Source organism: Penicillium digitatum, chromosome 1, assembly GCF_016767815.1.
Source record: "Penicillium digitatum chromosome 1, complete sequence".
NCBI lineage: Eukaryota > Fungi > Ascomycota > Eurotiomycetes > Eurotiales > Aspergillaceae > Penicillium > Penicillium digitatum.
Window position 1 is genome coordinate 6534015 of NC_089384.1, and position 17409 is coordinate 6551423.

Consider the following 17409-nt stretch of genomic DNA (forward strand, 5'->3'; position numbering starts at 1 on the left):
ATATTTCCTCAAAACAGCCTTAGTCAAAGATCGATCAAAATAGTCCTCTAATTGCATGAATTGACAAACTTATCACTCTACAACAACCTTCATGGGCAGTGCGGGTAGTGTGGGCACCGGGGCCGGGAAACTGCAAGCGTCGATCTTTCACATGTCCTTTTAGTCATCCCGATCATTGCAGGCCCCGGAATAGTCCCCATGCTTCCGTTTCTGCGTCACTCCTGATCGGTTTCAAGCGCACTTCAATAGATTAATTATTTGTCCACTCTCCTCGACATGGCGTCTCAAAAACATGTCGCGGATGTCCCGCGCAATATCATTCCCCGCCTGAGTTGGAACAGCTCCTCTTCGCGTCCATCCGTCACCATCACCCACTATCCCGCGCTTGCAACAAGTCAAAGACGATCACCTCCCCAATGCTGGAGTCCTTCAAAGCGACAGTTCCATTCTTTAAGCCCACATTTCCAGTTCTCCCAGCCCATTTCCTCCTCGCCCCGGGATGCTATCTCCGGGTTTCTTGTTTCCCGAGGAACCTCTATCACCACGCCAGCAACGTCAAACACAAACTCCCGCGGCAATCCAATCCGACACAATGGCGTCTACGTGGCTACCTACTATTCCGCTCGTCGCGCCTTTCATGCGACGCCAGCCCGGCCTCGAGATCATCACTTTGATACCTTGAAATTCGTGAAGCGCCTACAAGCGGAGGGCTTCAGCGAGGAGCAGTCCGTAGCAATGATGCGGGTTTTGAACGATATCATTCAAGAGTCAATTCAAAATCTGACCAGGACCATGGTCCTCCGAGAAGGTGTGTGACTGCGATCGCGCATTTGTGCTTTATTATGCTTATCGGAGAACTCACGGGAAACGCTTTGCTAGATTCGGAGAGATCAACTTATACACAGAAAGTGGACTTTGCCAAATTGCGTTCTGAACTACTCAACGCAGACTCGACTGAGGCACAATTGACTCGCTCATCACACGAGAAGATCGCGGCAGACCTCGCCAAACTCAATTCACGACTCCGAGATGAGATTGGACGAACCCAAGCCTCGGTCCGGTTGGATCTAAACCTTGAGAAGGGTCGGATTCGTGAGGAGGCTAATGGCCAAGAAATGCGTATCAAAGAGACTGAAACACGAATTGAGCAGGAGGTTGCTGGATTAAGGGAACGAGTAGAAGCTGTTAAGTTCTCGACATTGCAGTGGCTTATGTATGATCCCCGAACTACACTATCGACGTGCGAGCTAATGCTGACTTTCTTTTCTCTCCAGGGGTGTCTGTACTGGTACCGCAGCCCTTATTCTTGGTGCCTGGCGCTTGTTTATGTGAATTGTGGCAAAAGTCTGCATTGGATTTGGAGCGATTGTTTTTGACTTGCTTAACATGAGACATTTGTCTCACAACTTCTCTTTCTTTTGTACACTATACTCTCCTGCTCGTCTAGCCGGGTTATTTTGCTATGTAGGGTTAGACAACACCAAGCATTTCTTGGTCAATATCAATAGAAATCATTGGATAATTCAAATTTCCGGACTTGGTTAGCGTACAGTAGCCTGGAAAGATTACATAGGGCTTGCGTCGGACTTCAGTCGCACCTTCCCCTCTTTATGCACCTGATCGTCAGGGGCAAGTCTAGAAGATCACAATTGTGCATGTACTGGATAATCCTGTTGTATCGCAAGAGCTACTTCTAAGGTTGTTTGACCTTTTAACTACCCATCCTGGATAAGAAGCAATATCCCAACTGCCTCAGAGGCAACATGCTAGTCTCCTTAAAGGATCCGCTGCCTCCACTGGAGCATTGTTTAACCCGGCTGTCCGAATGGCTGTTATCTTTTGTTCTTCTCTGCCTTCTGGTCACATTCTGTAACGTTTTTAAATCGCATCGCAGGTCTTGCAATCGATCATCAGTGTTGGTACTCAGCCATGAACCACTGAATTCCCAAAGGAGTTACACAACTGCCAATACTGTTTGGTCTATTGATCATTGCGATTGGAACACAAAGATGAACGACACCCGCAGAAAACAGAGAACATCCAATCCAAATCTCGGACTGCTAGCGATTGTGGTTCTGTCCAGCATATGTGGGTTGTTAATTTTGAGGCAACTCCCACCGGCTTCCTCGCCCCGAGGCGGATTGCAGTCTGTTTCTGCCTTTTCTTCCCAGACACCTAGTTCAACTGGTTTGCAAGAGTTTTTCCAGCTCTATCAGCCAATATCACTCGGGTCTAGTAGAAACAACAAGTGCAATATCGAGATTTTGCTTATGGATCATGTTTTTGGAGCCAGTTATGGAGCACCATTTGTTGGTAAGAGGTCTCGAAAGCTACTTCTACTTGTGACCTAATCTTGCAACTTATCCAGGCGACTATGAGCCTCCAAGCTGCGATTTTGACACTGTGCGAATCAACCTCACAGTAACCTCTCGGGGGAAGCAGTTTGACCGTCTCGCACTCCTGTATCTGGGAGACAACGAAGTGTTCCGGACTTCAACAGCAGAGCCGACAGCAAATGGGATTGTTTGGACATATGTCAAAGAAATGTCGCAGTATTACTCGCTATGGAAGAGTCCCCAGAGGTTGATATTTGACTTGGGAAATATCATTAACGATGTTTACACCGGCTCATTCAATGTGACCCTGATGGCGCACTTCTCTGAGGAGCAAAATGTCAAGACCGCAGATCTAATTCTTCCTATCTCTGCCAGAAGGTCAACGTCAAACTCTTCAAGTGCCTTCCAACTGCCCACCGACAACACAACAGTCATGTACGAGATCCCTGCTGCAGCATCGCGTGCTGTTGTGTCAATTTCGGCATGTGGGCAATCAGAAGAAGAGTTTTGGTGGTCCAATGTCTTCTCTGAAGATACCCAAGACTTTGAAAGCACTGTCGGTGAGCTGTATGGATACACTCCTTTTCGTGAAGTTCAGCTTTATATCGATGGGATACTTGCCGGGCTTGTCTGGCCATACCCCACTATCTTTACGGGAGGCGTGGCTCCTGGATTCTGGCGTCCGGTCGTTGGAATTGATGCATTTGATCTCCGACAGCCGGAGATTGATATATCCCCCTTTCTCCCTATGATTCAAGACGGGAGAAAACATTCGTTTGAAATCCGGGTGACTGGTCTTAATGTCTCTGCAGACGGGGGCATCACATTGGCAAATACTGTGGGCTCATATTGGGCTGTTGCAGGAAATATTTTTATATATACCGATAACGATAGCTCAGTCCACAAAGCCACTATCACTGGTGACAGCAGTCAGCCCACAGTGTTTGCTCCCTTGCCAGTATTTGCTGTGACTCGAAGTCTTTTGCACAATAAAACCGGAGGAAATGATTCCTTATCATACTCTGTGGTTGTCAAACGAGTCTTCAGCGCAACTTCTTCTCGGCACTCGTGGTCCCAGAAACTATCCTTTTCCAATCATGGTCTCCTCAACCAGCAAGGATACAGTCAAGTTAACAGACAAACTACAACTGGCACTAACACCATCACCAAGCTCGGGGATACACCCATCTCAAACAGCATTAAATTCCAATATCCCTTGCTTGTCAACGCAACTTACAGCATCACCTCGAATGAGACGACGATTGAATCTTGGATGAAAAGAGGGCTTGATTTTGAGGCAACAGGGGGGCTCGGTATTTCCACTTACACCTTGAATTCAGGGCCATCATACCTACACACAAGTCAGTCTGGCACGGCGCAGTATAGATCTGTCACTGGCGGGAGCTCAAGCTCTTGGGGTGACACCATCAATGTTATCAACAGTCATATGAATGGACAACCGTACCATCGATCTGTTCATGCAGTCAATGGTACCGTTGTATATGACACCGATCCTAAACGCAAAATCTTTGCTTCTTCTTCTTCTCCGCAAGATCATGAGGATACGGGGAGAGACAGTGTGAGGGCTATGATTGGAAAAGGACCTGGTGCTCCTGTAAATTAGGGAGGATGGCATAATAAGGAGAGTCACAAAAGTCAAGTAGACAATATCTCGTTTGGGACATGGAGGTGGGATGCAACGCGTCATGATAACGGAGCGCCAGCAGTAAATAATTTTGATCTTGCAGGAAATTCAAGAATGGTTTGTGGCCTAATAAAGACTACACGGGAGATACGAAAAAGTCCTGCATACTTGTTTACCTTTGTTTCGATATTTCAGTCTCATTTGGCATGGAGGATAAAGAGCATCTGAAATGCTTGTTGTTGGTTACCCCCAACAGATTTGGACCCTTGGTTTGCTTCTTCACACATTTTACTGGCTCCTTCTCATCCGCTTCACGTCAAGGTTTTCTTTGATGCACCCTTGCAATGGAAATTACTTCTCACTGCGTCGAGGGTACTGATCGGTTTGTCCACCGACTGGGGGAGTGAGTTCTTGGTCTACACAACGTATGAATGAGAGATGAGAGGACTGATGAGACACAGGCTTTATCCCACAGGCATCTTCTCCGACCTCACAATTTACACCACGGACCAAGTTTTGAAGGTGCATAGACTTGTAGTCTGCGGTCGATCTGAAGCTTTCTGCCGGTTCTTCTCTGATGTTCCCAGTGTAAGTCTCCCCAAGTCCCAAGATCTCTAAAATTTACAGACCCGGCTGACTTCAAGGATTGCAGGGAAGCAAAGAGGCTCATGTTTTCGAAATTAAAGACGAGCATCCACGCATTGTGGAAGCCATGGTACGCTCGTTCTACGGATTACATTACGATATCAACCAGTCCGAGCGTCAAATGTGCCCCATGCTGTTCACTGTCAAAGTATACTCAATCGCCGACAGATTCCAGGTGGAATATCTCAAAATTCAAGCAAAATTAACTTTCGTCACCCTCGCCCAAGACAACTGGAACTCGGAAGACTTCTTGACTGCTGCTTTTGAAGCATACAAAACAACACCAAAGTCGGATCGAGGTCTTCGGGATGTGGTCGTTGCGGTCTGTCAGAAACACAGGAAAGAGCTGCGCGAGAAGGAAGCATTCGAGAAACTGGTTCAAGAAACTCCCGGACTTGCTACCGATCTAGTGCTGCTTTCGCACAGGTGGTTGCCTCAGTCTGCATCTACAAGAGTTCGTCTAGTTCAGTCCTTTTCTTGTCTGTCTTGTTTTGCAAAATGGCAGATCCAGGTGGGGTTGGCAGAGTACTTTACCATATGCCCATTTTGCCAGGATGATAAGGTTGGGGCTTTTTGAGGTCTATCTCGCTGCGATTTGAGGGGATTGTCTCTCCCTTGGTGATGCTACTGTTTTTTTTAATTGTTGTGATGTTAGTAGGAGTATTTTAGGCAAGACAGAGATCTGTTCAAGTATCTATCTCCCTGTCAGAATACACAGTTTTTTGCTCACGAATGCTGAAACGTGACACTCGGCTTCTTAGAACAGTGCGGTTCAAAGCTATATTCACTTCGAACCGTGGAAGCAGCCAGATATGTTTACACAGTAAATCATCATACATTTAGTATCACCAGCATAGCTATTATCAAACGAGAAATTTCAGTTGATGCACTGGACTACAAATAGCTGGACGTAGTATGTTGAGACCTGAGCTACTGTCATCTTGATCTACCAAGTTGCGCCGGAGTTGCATTTAGCCGGCAACTAGTTCCTGTCTTATCTTCCCGTGATCACTGCGATTAGAAAACTGCCCCATCTTTTCGAGTCGCATTCCCTTTTCTTGTCAGCTCTCCAGTGTGGCGACTAGATAGGCTGTTATTTTCAAAATGAGTGTGGTCGTCGAAGATCTCATACTGCCAGGTATGTCTTTATTGCTGATTGTGTTGAGAGAATTGAAGCGCTAACATTCATTCTTATTTTAGACGCGACTCTCGAGTCTCTGTACCCCATCTTCCAGCAATGCGATGACCGTCCCACCAAGCGGCGCAAGACTACTAAAGGGGGCTCGAGGAGTCTGACACAAGAAAATGGTGTATCATTAGTTGGGATACCTCTGGGCTATATTCCATTAGCACGGTTGACACTGCGCATAGTAGGTTGCCACTGGTATCTCGTCTTAGAGCAAAACGACTAACATGTTTCCCTCCGCAGAAATCCTCCGATACGAGCACGTGCAAAAATAAAAGGCCTTTTGATCCAAGCCTCTCCATTTCCCGCGTTCCTCTACTCTTAGACGTTCGAAGCGTTCATTTTCTGGACGATGATTTGAACAACACGCCACAACCAGACTCGGCCGATGGTGACCCTAATCGTATGGAGCTGGAACTATCCAGTCTCGATGAAGAAGAATTGCTGATCTATTCATGCGAGAATTTGCGTCTGTTTGATCTCCTTGGACAACTTCAGGCCGCCTGCAAACTGCCTCACGTGGACAAGTTCTCTAATAATGTGCCTACAGCCTGCTACCAAGCACAATTGTGCGCCTTACCAGATGGGGCAAACTTTACTCTCGAGACGGTAGTTCTTTGGAGTGATTCGATCGAGGCCCCAAATTTAGGCCGTTTGACGGAAGCAGACCTGGAAGCCTTTACACGATATGTGCTGCAGGAAAAATGTCTTCGCCCATCAGCCTTGACCGAGCCTCACGGATATCGTGATCAAATGCTGGGAATACAGCAAGAATGGTCTCCCCGGGACTTCTACAATAATGTTCACGTTCCCAAGGTAACAGAGAGTTCGACGAATATCAAATGCCCTGATTTAAAATGCAATCTATTCCCGTTCCAGAGAAGAGCCGTTCGCTGGCTTTTACAAAGAGAAAGAAGAGAAGTCGGGCCAAATGGAGAAATTATGCCTGTGGAAGAACTTCCCAAAAGTGACCTTCCAGCATCTTTCAATTCCACAAAAGATGCCGATGGACGCATCTACTACTTCAGTCGTCTTTTCATGATTCTGACAACTGATCTTTCTGAGTGGCACGATGCCGCAGATAATTTGAAGGGTGGAATACTTGCAGAGGAAATGGGGCTTGGCAAGACAGTCGAAGTGATTGCATTGATAATTCTTAATAAGCGAGAGTCCCAGCCCATCAAGTCTGATCCCGACGGATTGAAACCTACTGGCGCCACTTTGATCATCACTCCCCCCGCAATTCTTGAGCAATGGAAACAAGAGTTGAAAGAGCATGCTCCCAATCTACGTGTTCATCATTACAATGGCATCAAACGTCGGAAACAAACAACCGACGATACGATTGTCGACGAGCTTGCCGAGTTCGATGTTGTTTTGACAACCTACAATGTCATCGCGAAAGAAATCCACTATGTGGGTGCTACTCCGCAACGATCCCTACGGCACGAAAAGCGATTTGTACAGAGAAAGACACCACTCGTTCGCCTTTCATGGTGGCGGGTATGCCTGGATGAGGCTCAGATGATTGAGAGCGGAGTAAGCAATGCAGCGAAAGTAGCTCGCTTGATCCCTCGACAGATTGCTTGGGCGGCGACTGGTACCCCACTGCGCAGAAACATAGATGACTTATTTGGTCTTCTTCTTTTCCTTCATTACGAGCCGTTCTGCTTTTCAGCCCCTTTGTGGAGAAGATTGTGTCTGTGTTTCGGGTCAGTCTTGGCAAAAATCATAAACGAAATCGCTCTACGGCATAGGAAAGGTCAATTATTGGATGAGCTTCGCCTACCACCCCAGAAGCGCATTGTTATCACCACCCCCTTCACAGCTGTAGAAGAACAGAAGTATGCTCAACTGTTTGAGCAAATGTGCGAAGAATGCGGTTTGAACGCCGTTGGAGCCCCCCTTCGAGGTGACTGGGACCCCGAAGACCTTGTAATTGTCGAAAAAATGCGTACTTGGTTGACGAGACTCCGCCAAACATGCCTCTACCCCGAGATTCTTACCTATAGCCGAACCCTAGGTCAAGGCTCTGGTCCTTTGCGGACTGTGGCTCAGGTTCTGGAAGTCATGACTGAGACCAATGAGGCGGCTTTACGTACGGAAGAACGATCGCTCCTTTTATCTCAGCTTCGAAGAGGCCAGCTTCTAGAAAATGCAAAACGACGCCAAGAAGCCCTTGTGACTTGGCAGAAGGCACTGGACCATGCCACTCGGCTAGTTGAAGACAGTAGAGAACAACTGCGCCTATTGAAGGCCAAAGGCGCTACCGGTGACAATAATGGGGATGCTTTAAAAGTCATCAATCTGGATGATAAGAATGATGGCCAGGAAGAAGAGGACAAAGATCCTGACAACACCAGCCGCCTCGGCCAGTGCCGACTGAAGCTCCGAGGTGCACTCGAGGTCCAGCATATTGCAGTGTTCTTCACTGCGAACGCATACTACCAAATCAAGAGCGATCCAAATTTAACACAGCCAGATTCAGACGAGTTTAAAAGGCTTGAGAAACGTGAGGATGAAGCCTATGAGGCTGCAAAAGTCATTCGTAAGGAGATGTTGACTGATATTTCCCGGAAAGTCGAGCGCTACATGAAGGAAATCAGGATCAAGGCACGAGACAAGGATTTCGTGAACATCCCGAAATTGAATCCCCATCTCTACAGCAAAGGAGTCGAATCATACAATCTGCTCAGCAAGTTTGAAGAATTCTGCGACGCTCTGAACATCCATGCTGGGCAATACAAGGAATGGCGGGATGTCATGGCCAAACTGGTCTCTCAGTCACTCATTGACCAAGAAGAAGAAGCAAAGCTGGAGGGTGACGAGTATGAGCGGTCAACAAAACATCAAGATGAAATGTATGTCTACATGGAGGCTTTGAGGTCCATGTACAGCGACCGTCACGACGCTCTCACTGGTCACAAGAACACTCTCATTTCCCACGAAGCCAAAGCCGGAATCGTTCAGGCCCACAAAGGTGAGGGGCCCTCTCCACAACTATTTCTCCAGATCATGGAAACTCGCAGTCAGCTTATGCCTGATCCTGATCTTGGGTCGCTCCGCAGCATTGTAAGTGAACTTCGCAAACTTGCAACATCGCTGGAGTGGCAAGCCGGCTCAGGCAACTCGCATGCTCGTGCTGAACATGAGATCGTCGAAATGGTCTTGAAAAACGCCGGTCAAATGATCGCTGAGCAACTTAAAGTATCCAGCCAACTGAACAGAGAAATTGAGATGTTTCGCGACACTATGAACAATCGACTGGAGTATTATCGTCACCTACAGCAGATTTCGGATACGGTGGCTCCATATGATGAGGAAAGTGCAGGCAAGCCGCTCGATGAATACGCCTTTACCCTGAGGCTGGAGCAGGAGGAAGTCATCGAAGGAAAGATTGCATCCCTCAAGTCCAAAGCAAGATATCTAATTCACCTAAGAGATGATGCGAGCTCCGACAGTAATACTCGAGAGTGCATTGTCTGTCAGTCGACCTTCGAAGTTGGTGTGTTATCCTTTCCCTAGATGTGTCTTTTACACGCCGACTAACCACTCACGCAGGTGTGTTGACTGTGTGTGGTCATAAGTATTGTACTGAATGCTTGCTAATGTGGTGGGGTACACACCAAAGTTGCCCAATGTGCAAGAAGAAGTTAAAGCGTAATGATTTCCATCAGATCACATACAAGGCACAGAAGCTAGTTGCACAAGAAGAAAAGACACCTGTCAAATTGGACCACGAAGGTCACTCTCAGAATGCGATTTACAGTGATATCAGTTCCGGTCATCTCAATGAGATCAAGAAAATTGACTTGGAGCATGGTTACGGGACAAAGATCGACACTTTGGCCCGACACATCCTATGGCTGCGGGAACACGACCCTGGCGCAAAGTCGATAATTTTCTCTCAATATGGAATCTTTGTGTCGCACTTACAGATCGCATTCAAATCTCTTGGAATAGTCACCACCAGTATCGACTCTCCAAATGGCATTGAGAAATTCAAAACCGACCCGGCTGTAGGTGGTCCGGACTCATCCTTCATTGGAAGACACACGCTGACGATTTCTAATCTAGGTTGAGTGTTTTTGCTTTTATGGCAAAGCACAGTCGTCCGGACTGAATTTGACTGTTGCAACCCATGTCTTTCTATGTGAGCCACTCATTAACACGGCAATCGAGCTCCAGGTCATTGCGCGAGTGCATCGTATTGGCCAAAATCGACCAACAACAGTGTGGATGTACCTTGTCTCCGGCACGGTGGAAGAATCTATATATGAGATCTCAGTAACCCGACGCCTCGCTCACATCATGGAGAAAGAGAAGCAGGTCAAACAAGCACTCTTGAAAACTCCTGCTGACAGTGGTGGTGTCACTGAAGAGGCTATTGAATCTGCCAACTCGATGGAACTACAAGATGCCACTCTTACAACCTTGATGCAACATAACTCCGTAGGTGGCGAGATGGTGAAGAAGGATGACCTTTGGCGATGCCTCTTTGGAAAAATCAAGCAGAAAGATAACATTGAACCTTCGACTGAGGCAGAAAGGGAGGTTGGTCGATTCTTGAGAGGTGAGGCTGCTGTGCAAAGAACAGAAGGTTGAGATATGAATAATCACTGTAACTTAGAACATTCTATATCTTTTTAATGATCTAAATTCAATTTTCGCTTCCTTACTCCTCCCTCTCCTAATGCATATGCCCTGTAGACTCGTCTACGTATGTTGACTTTGATCAGAATCGCACCTGCCAGGGATAAATGGCCCTGCCAAGAAAAGTGACTAATCAGCTACTGACTAATCGATGGAACACCTGGGCAGGTGCCCCGTACTTGTTCAACTGACGATGACGTGAGTGTAGCCGCCTATATCATTTGTTTATAAATTGGTCATCTTCGTGTGTTTCTTGTGTCAATTTGATGCTCCGTTAGAATCACCCTTCTGCAAAAACAAACTCATCATGGCGGACTCACAGAGTTCTGAGGCTCGCGAGTTGAGTCTGATAGGCAAGGTGGAATTCAGAATTGCCATGGCAGACACAGATGAGAAGCTGCAGTCACTACTTGGAACGTATTTGCCTCCTTTGTTGCTGAAGCTTGGGTCAGATAGCGTGGAGGTGCGCAACAAGATCATCTCGGTTTGCCAGCATATCAACACCCGAGTCAAATCCCCCTCTATTCAGCTGCCAGTGGCAGCATTGTTGAAGCAGTTCAAGGACCAAAAATCTCAATTGATCCGGCATTTTGATCTCATCTATGCTCAGCAAGGTGTTGATCGCCTCGGCTCCGAAGCCAGAGTTGAAATCCTACTGCCCTTGCTCCAGGGTGTCTCAAAGATCGGAACGTCACCCACTCAGGGTGCTATTGTATTTAATCTGGTTTTGCGCCTATTGCCACTTCTCAAGCTGCCAGCAAAAGGTAGTGAAGAAGATCAGGGTCTGAAGGCCCGACTCGGTCTATCAGAGGAAGATACCCAATTCTTGTCCTTTTGGCTGGCGAAATTGTTGCTCCTTGCCCCTGGCCCCAGGGAAACTTCAACCTGTCCCGGTCTATCTCCGGACGAGTATAATTTCTTGAATAAGGGTGCTCCCGGAAACGAGACATGGAACCCTTCTACCGGCGGTGGGTTGAACCTGACCGAAACAAAGGTTATCGCCCTTCGATTCATCGGAAGCGGTGCTTTCAAGGATCCACAACGATTCCTGCCTTCACTGATCGCTTCTGCTGATGCCAACTCCCGCCTTGCTGATCTTGGAGATGAGACTTTGAAACGGTTTGCTGCGGATATTGAAAATCCCGACGTTGTGCAAGAATTGTACGATTTGTATTTCGGCACTGGTGGTGCTCCTCCCGTGCGCTCCCCACTCCAAGTGAAGCTCCTCGTCTTTCTGGGGAAGTCCATCGAAGCTACTGCAGACCCTCATCGAATAATGAGACTCATTGAAAATGGGCTCCTATCAGACTCTGCTAGATCATCTCAGGGGCTACAAGCGTCGAAACTAAGGACCCAGATTTTTACATTTACGACTTGGGTTGTCCGTATGGGTACACCATCTAATCTCAAACAAATCGCACCCAAACTTATTGCAGGACTGAGGGATTTCATTCAGTCTCAAGGATGGCCCAGTCCAGCAGCTAGTGGGCAGAAACTACCCATAACAGATCTGAGCCTGCGAGGCCTTGCCTACGAGAGTATCGGTATTTTGGTTCCCAAAGTCGATTTTCTGTCGCAAGCCGATGCTGTAGAGAACTTCGAATTCGACCTGATTCGGTGGCTCTTTGCTTCCTTAAGTGCTGATGACTCGAGTCCTCAGATATTTGTCAGTATCGATCAGGCACTAGGAAGTATTCTCAATTCTTCATTGGACAGCCACGATAAGACCTTTCAGGACCAGCTGCGGCCATTCCTGGTTCGTCAGATGAGCATGCAGCCTGGTGATATTGATCCCGATACTGGTTACCGTGCCACGCGAGGTGTTCAGTATGCTGCAGTGCGTTTTGCGAACCGATTCCTGCCTTTTAGCGATGTGGTCGCCCGTTGGATCGATTTGATGGCCATTGCAAGAGGTCCAGAAAGACAACAAGAAATTGTTGAGGAAGGAAAGAAAGGTCTTCACCCTTACTGGTACCGGCTCCTCAATCCCGCTAAGGATGGGAAATGGTCAGCTTCATCGGCAGCTCCAGTTCGCGATGAATCCTGGTTTGCCTTCCCAAGGTTCGATGAGGCTACTCGTTTCCTGCTTGGCTCAGGAGGGCAAGAGGAACATTTAAATGTTCAAGCTTTGTCCGCATCCCAACTACTGTCTGGCCTCTACAAAGGCTCGTTTATGCCTGCCATTTCATTCCTCCGAAACACATTGCTTTGGGAGGCGTTCTCAGCCTCGGGTGTTGCCGCAGGTCTAGAAGAAGATTGGGATTATAAGCTAGAAGTGCTCCTCTCCACCAGCGTGGAAGCCCGTTCGGCCGTGAGAGAGTACATTCGAGAGTCTGCAAAGGACTCCGTTTTGGCTTTTTTGTCTGGCACCCTTGAAGGCCTTGTAACCGGCGAGCGTGAAGGACTGCGGCAATGCGGTGTTTATTTCGTGGAAATCTGCTCGCTAGCACCCAATGATGTTGTTGAACACTTGATCTCGCGTGCGACACCCTTAATGGAGCCTATTTGCAGCAACAACCAAGATAACCAAGGTATTACTGCGCGGGCATTTGGACTTCTGGTTTCGCATCCTGCCTTCTCGGAGGAGCAACTGAAAAGTTTCATTACTCAACTGACTGCTACCATCCAAACGTGGAATACTGCTGTTGGTTCGGAAGTCATGCGAGCCCGTGGGGCTATTTTAGCACTCTCGTATTTATTGAGTCGACTTGCTTACCGCGGTCTAGTGAACCGAGCTCCAGAAGCACAAACCAAGCAGTTTATTGAGACTCTCTTTGATATTCTAGATGTTTCCCGGGATACTTTGCTCCAGAGGACTGCGCAAGAGGCGATTGGACAGCTCAGTCTATCTGGCGTGTTGTTTCTTGATATTATCACAGAAGATGGCTGGAAAAAGATTCTGGAAAAGCTATCGCGCGACGCCAAAACCGAGAACCAAATCCCTATCAGTTCTCTGGGGTTGTTGACTATGACATTCTCCCGATCTGGCTCGGATAGTACCTTATTCAACGATTTCCTGAGTTCACTCTACAGTCTACACGAAATCCGCAGTCCTGAAGTTCAATTCACTGTAGGCGGTGCCTTGAGCAATGTCGCTGTTGGTTGGGATTCTCGTGCTCTCATCCAAGATTTCGACATTGATGCAGAGTTTCCTCGCTCAGACGTCCCGCGATCGGTGTTCGCGGTCATCTGTGACAAGGTGATTGCCGATTGCATTGCGCCCAAGCCATCTCTGCGGAAAGCGTCTGCAATCTGGCTGCTGTGCCTAGTTAAGAACTGCGGTCACATGCACGAGATGCAGGAGCGGCTGCGTAAGTGCCAAGCTACGTTCAGCAGTCTCCTTGGAAACCGGGACGAGGTGGTGCAGGAGACTGGAGCACACGGACTCAGCCTTGTATATGAGATCGGTGACCAATCCCTGAAAGATGATCTGGTCCAAGACCTGGTCGAGTCATTCACTTCGACTGGCCCCAATCTTGGGGGCGGCAAGATTGAGGCCGACACCCAGCTATTTGAGCCTGGTGCCCTCCCCACCGGTGAGGGGTCGTCTGTCAATACCTACAAGGATATCATGAACCTGGCCGCCGAGGCAGGTGACCCCACTTTGGTTTACCGGTTTATGTCACTGGCTTCAAACAATGCCATTTGGACAAACCGTGCGGCCTTTGGCCGCTTCGGAATCAGCAGCATCTTTTCTGATTCTAGCGTCGATGGCTATCTGGCGAAGAACCCCAAGATCTACCCCAAGCTTTTCCGTTACCGGTTCGATCCCAACCCGAACGTGCAAAGATCTATGAACACCATTTGGCAAGCACTAGTTAGAGACCCTAATGTGGTCATCGATACACACTTTGATGACATCATGCAGGATCTTCTCAAGAGCATTCTAGCTGGTCGGGAATGGCGTGTTCGGCAAGCAAGTTGTGCTGCTGTGGCAGACTTAATTCAAGGTCGCCGTACGGAGAAATACGCCCAGTATCTTGATGAGATTTACAGCAAGGCTTTTAGATTGCTGGACGATATCAAGGAATCTGTGCGCACTGCCGCGCTAAAGCTCTGTCAAACCATTACCAACTCGGTCATCCGCACACTCGAGACGAGCGGCACGGAGAAGCGCGCCGGTACTTTGCTGAAAAGTGCGATCCCCTTCCTTCTGAGCGATAAGGGACTGGATTCCAGCGTGGCAGAAGTGCAAGGATATGCCATCGGTGCTCTTATCTCAATGATCAAGAAGAGCCCTGGCAACTTACTGCGTCCATATGTCCCCACTATGCTGGAGAAGTTCCTGAGTGCTCTGAGCTCTCTAGAGCCACAGGCTGTCAACTATGTCCACCTGAACGCCGACAAATATGGTCTCACCGGTCAAGAGATTGACAAAATGCGTTTGTCCAGCATTCGTACATCCCCTATGATGGAGGTGATTGAGCGGTATTTGATTGACAGTTTGGATGAAAGCAATCTCGATGAACTGGCACAGAGACTCGAGGATGTGCTTCGGTCAGCTGTGGGCCTGCCGTCGAAGGTGGGTTGCAGCCGCGTGCTGGTGCTGCTTAGTATGAAAACCTTGCTCTTCCGCCCATACGCCGACCGATTTGTTCAAATCCTTACCAAGCACGTGGTGGACCGAAACGACACGGTCAGCGCCTCCTACTGCTCATCTCTGGGCTATCTGCTGCGGCTCGCTTCGGACGATCGGGTTCTCAAGACATTTGACTATGCCAAAAACCTCTATCTGACAGCCGAGGATGCGACGCCACGAGTGATCTCCGGTGAGATCCTGTACTCGGTGTCCAAACTGTCCAACGATCGGTTCACGGCATTTGCGGCGAGCGCCTTGCCGTTCGTCTTTGTGTGTAAGCACGATGATGACAAACATGTGAAAGAGCAGTTTGAGAAGACATGGCAAGATAATGTCGGTGGATCGCGTGCCGTATCGCTTTACATTCGCGAGATTGTGGGACTCGTTTCGGACAATCTGGATTCCCCCCGCTGGGCTATCAAGCACACAGCCGCCCGGGCGATTGCGCAAGCAGTGTTATCACTGGACGCGGAGATTGACCTCTCAACAGCTCAATTGGTTTGGCCCGTATTGGAGCGCGCTTTGGCGGGGAAGACATGGGAAGGTAAAGAAGTGGTACTTAAGGCACTAGTGAAATTTAGTGGGCAAGCTCAGACGTTGTGGCAAGCCAATGACGAGTTGAGGAACCTAATGAAGGTATGGGCTGATATGTCGCCACTTTCCCCTAATTATAGTTACAAGGCAAAGGGTTCAAACCATGCAGTGGAGACTAATGCATAGCAGACCATTACGGTTCGCGAAGCGAAACGAGCTAACGTCCTCTACCGGCCGCATGGACTGCGAGCAATGGGCGAGATCGCACAAGCCCGCAAGGACCTCAATTTCATGACGGACGCATTAAAGATTATTCCGGGGGTGGTGGAAGAGATGGAAGACCAAGACCAAGACCAGATGGAGATAGACTCGAAGAATGGGCGCGGCTTGACCCAAGATGACACCCTTGCGGCGTGTGTCCAATGTCTCCTGCAATGTTTCAATGCCACCGCCGGTTCGGGTGAAGGTCAGTCTAACCCCCCCCCCCCCCTTCGCTCCCCAAATCCCAATCCCCCTAAAATTACACCTCAAATTGTGGGAAACCCCTAGCGTCGTTCCTTGCTAACGCTAACCACAGTGCTGGGAAAGTACGTGGAACAGGTGACCAGTCCGCTAGCCCAAGCCCTCCACCTTGGTGGACGACAGGTCGTGAGCACGGGCTACGATGAGCTCCGGGCTTTCTTTACACGAGTGGATCAGTGGATCGGGTCACCGGAGGCTTCCGGTGAGGAAATGGCCGCACCCTTGACTGCTCTCGCGGAGAAGATTCTCACGGGGCCAGTAGACGGGTCTGTCGAGGCCATCCGCAAGGGTCGTGCAGAGGCCATTCTGGCGTACCTGAAACTATGTCCGCATGCCCATGCGGATGTGCCTGACACCCTCATCGTCCGACTTCGTGATTGGAGAACCAGTGAGCGATGCGAACCGGTACAGCGTCTCTTGGACGAAGCCTTGGCTTTCCCAAATTAAGAATCCCACGTGGATTGTTTGGGTTTGAGATTTTTATTTCCAGGTCGATCATGTAGGATGCTTATTTCTTAATTTCTGGGCATCTTTGTACATGGGTTCGATACGAGGGCTTGCAATCGTACCAATAGGAATTCCTTTGGGAAAACACGTACAGAGCCAGAGGCAAGTTAAACTCCTGCGCGAAAATGCCCAGGTGCCCAAGTCTACGCCACTCGCTTAACTCTCGGCCAAGTCCGTTTAGAATGCGGAGAGTCCCAGAATGTCTAAACATGTCGAAAAGTGTCTAACCTCCAAATGAGTCCAACCTTAACCCAATTGGGCCAAAGGTGTGATCTCTTCGATTTTTCAACAGGTCGATCCAGACCGGGGGTCCGGGCCGATCGAGACCTTGTTTTAGTTTCCCCAGACACTTTGGGTTTCCTAATTGAGCTCATTCTTCGGCTCCGATTCAAGGGATAAGCCTTGATTTCCTCCAGAGTTCGTCCAAGGTTTCTCTTACTTTCAGCCCCTGTTCCCATCTTTGTCTTCCCCTATCTCCCTTTCAGTCCGGGATAACAATAATAGTAACTTTCCAAGAGTTGTCCACATGGTTGGCATCTGCATGCCATATAGCGTTTTTATTTTTATTTTTTATTTTTTGGAGAAAAAAATTTTCTCTCCCTCCCTCTCTCATTTTCCTTGTTTTTTTTTTGGCTTTTTTTTCCCTTCCCTTTTTTTGGTCTAAATTTTTTTTCTCTTCACTTTTTTTCCCCTTAGCTCTATCCTCTTCCTTTACCAAATAGTCTAATCATCGGATAAGAAATAAATCGAACCATTGAATTATCATCAAATAACATAAAATTCTAATTTCATTTTCCTTACG

General features: G+C 48.3%; 5 protein-coding genes across 5 annotated transcripts; all 5 read left to right on the forward strand.

The window, feature by feature from the left end:
- Positions 1 to 276: 276 nt before the first annotated feature.
- Positions 277 to 1332, forward strand: Pdw03_4590 (Protein FMP32, mitochondrial; the record flags this gene model as incomplete). The annotated part of the gene is made up of 3 exons (XM_066100781.1): positions 277 to 808; positions 880 to 1213; positions 1275 to 1332. 3 exons carry the CDS (start codon positions 277 to 279, stop codon positions 1330 to 1332), a joined length of 924 nt encoding a protein of 307 aa, XP_065956181.1.
- Positions 1333 to 2270: 938 nt separating this feature from the next.
- On the forward strand, positions 2271 to 3960 carry Pdw03_4591 (Peptide-N4-(N-acetyl-beta-glucosaminyl)asparagine amidase A; the record flags this gene model as incomplete). Its single annotated transcript, XM_014675506.1, has 2 exons — positions 2271 to 2313; positions 2369 to 3960. The coding sequence occupies 2 exons, from the start codon at positions 2271 to 2273 to the stop codon at positions 3958 to 3960; spliced, it is 1635 nt and encodes a 544-aa protein (XP_014530992.1).
- A 365-nt stretch (positions 3961 to 4325) lies between these two features.
- On the forward strand, positions 4326 to 5203 carry Pdw03_4592 (BTB/POZ fold; the record flags this gene model as incomplete). Its single annotated transcript, XM_014675505.2, has 3 exons — positions 4326 to 4384; positions 4443 to 4569; positions 4634 to 5203. The coding sequence occupies 3 exons, from the start codon at positions 4326 to 4328 to the stop codon at positions 5201 to 5203; spliced, it is 756 nt and encodes a 251-aa protein (XP_014530991.2).
- Positions 5204 to 5730: 527 nt separating this feature from the next.
- Positions 5731 to 10417, forward strand: Pdw03_4593 (SNF2 family helicase/ATPase, putative; the record flags this gene model as incomplete). The annotated part of the gene is made up of 5 exons (XM_066100782.1): positions 5731 to 5764; positions 5827 to 5996; positions 6056 to 9317; positions 9374 to 9831; positions 9890 to 10417. 5 exons carry the CDS (start codon positions 5731 to 5733, stop codon positions 10415 to 10417), a joined length of 4452 nt encoding a protein of 1483 aa, XP_065956182.1.
- A 355-nt stretch (positions 10418 to 10772) lies between these two features.
- On the forward strand, positions 10773 to 16547 carry Pdw03_4594 (Proteasome component (Ecm29), putative; the record flags this gene model as incomplete). Its single annotated transcript, XM_014675503.1, has 3 exons — positions 10773 to 15680; positions 15768 to 16044; positions 16156 to 16547. 3 exons carry the CDS (start codon positions 10773 to 10775, stop codon positions 16545 to 16547), a joined length of 5577 nt encoding a protein of 1858 aa, XP_014530989.1.
- Positions 16548 to 17409: the final 862 nt, after the last annotated feature.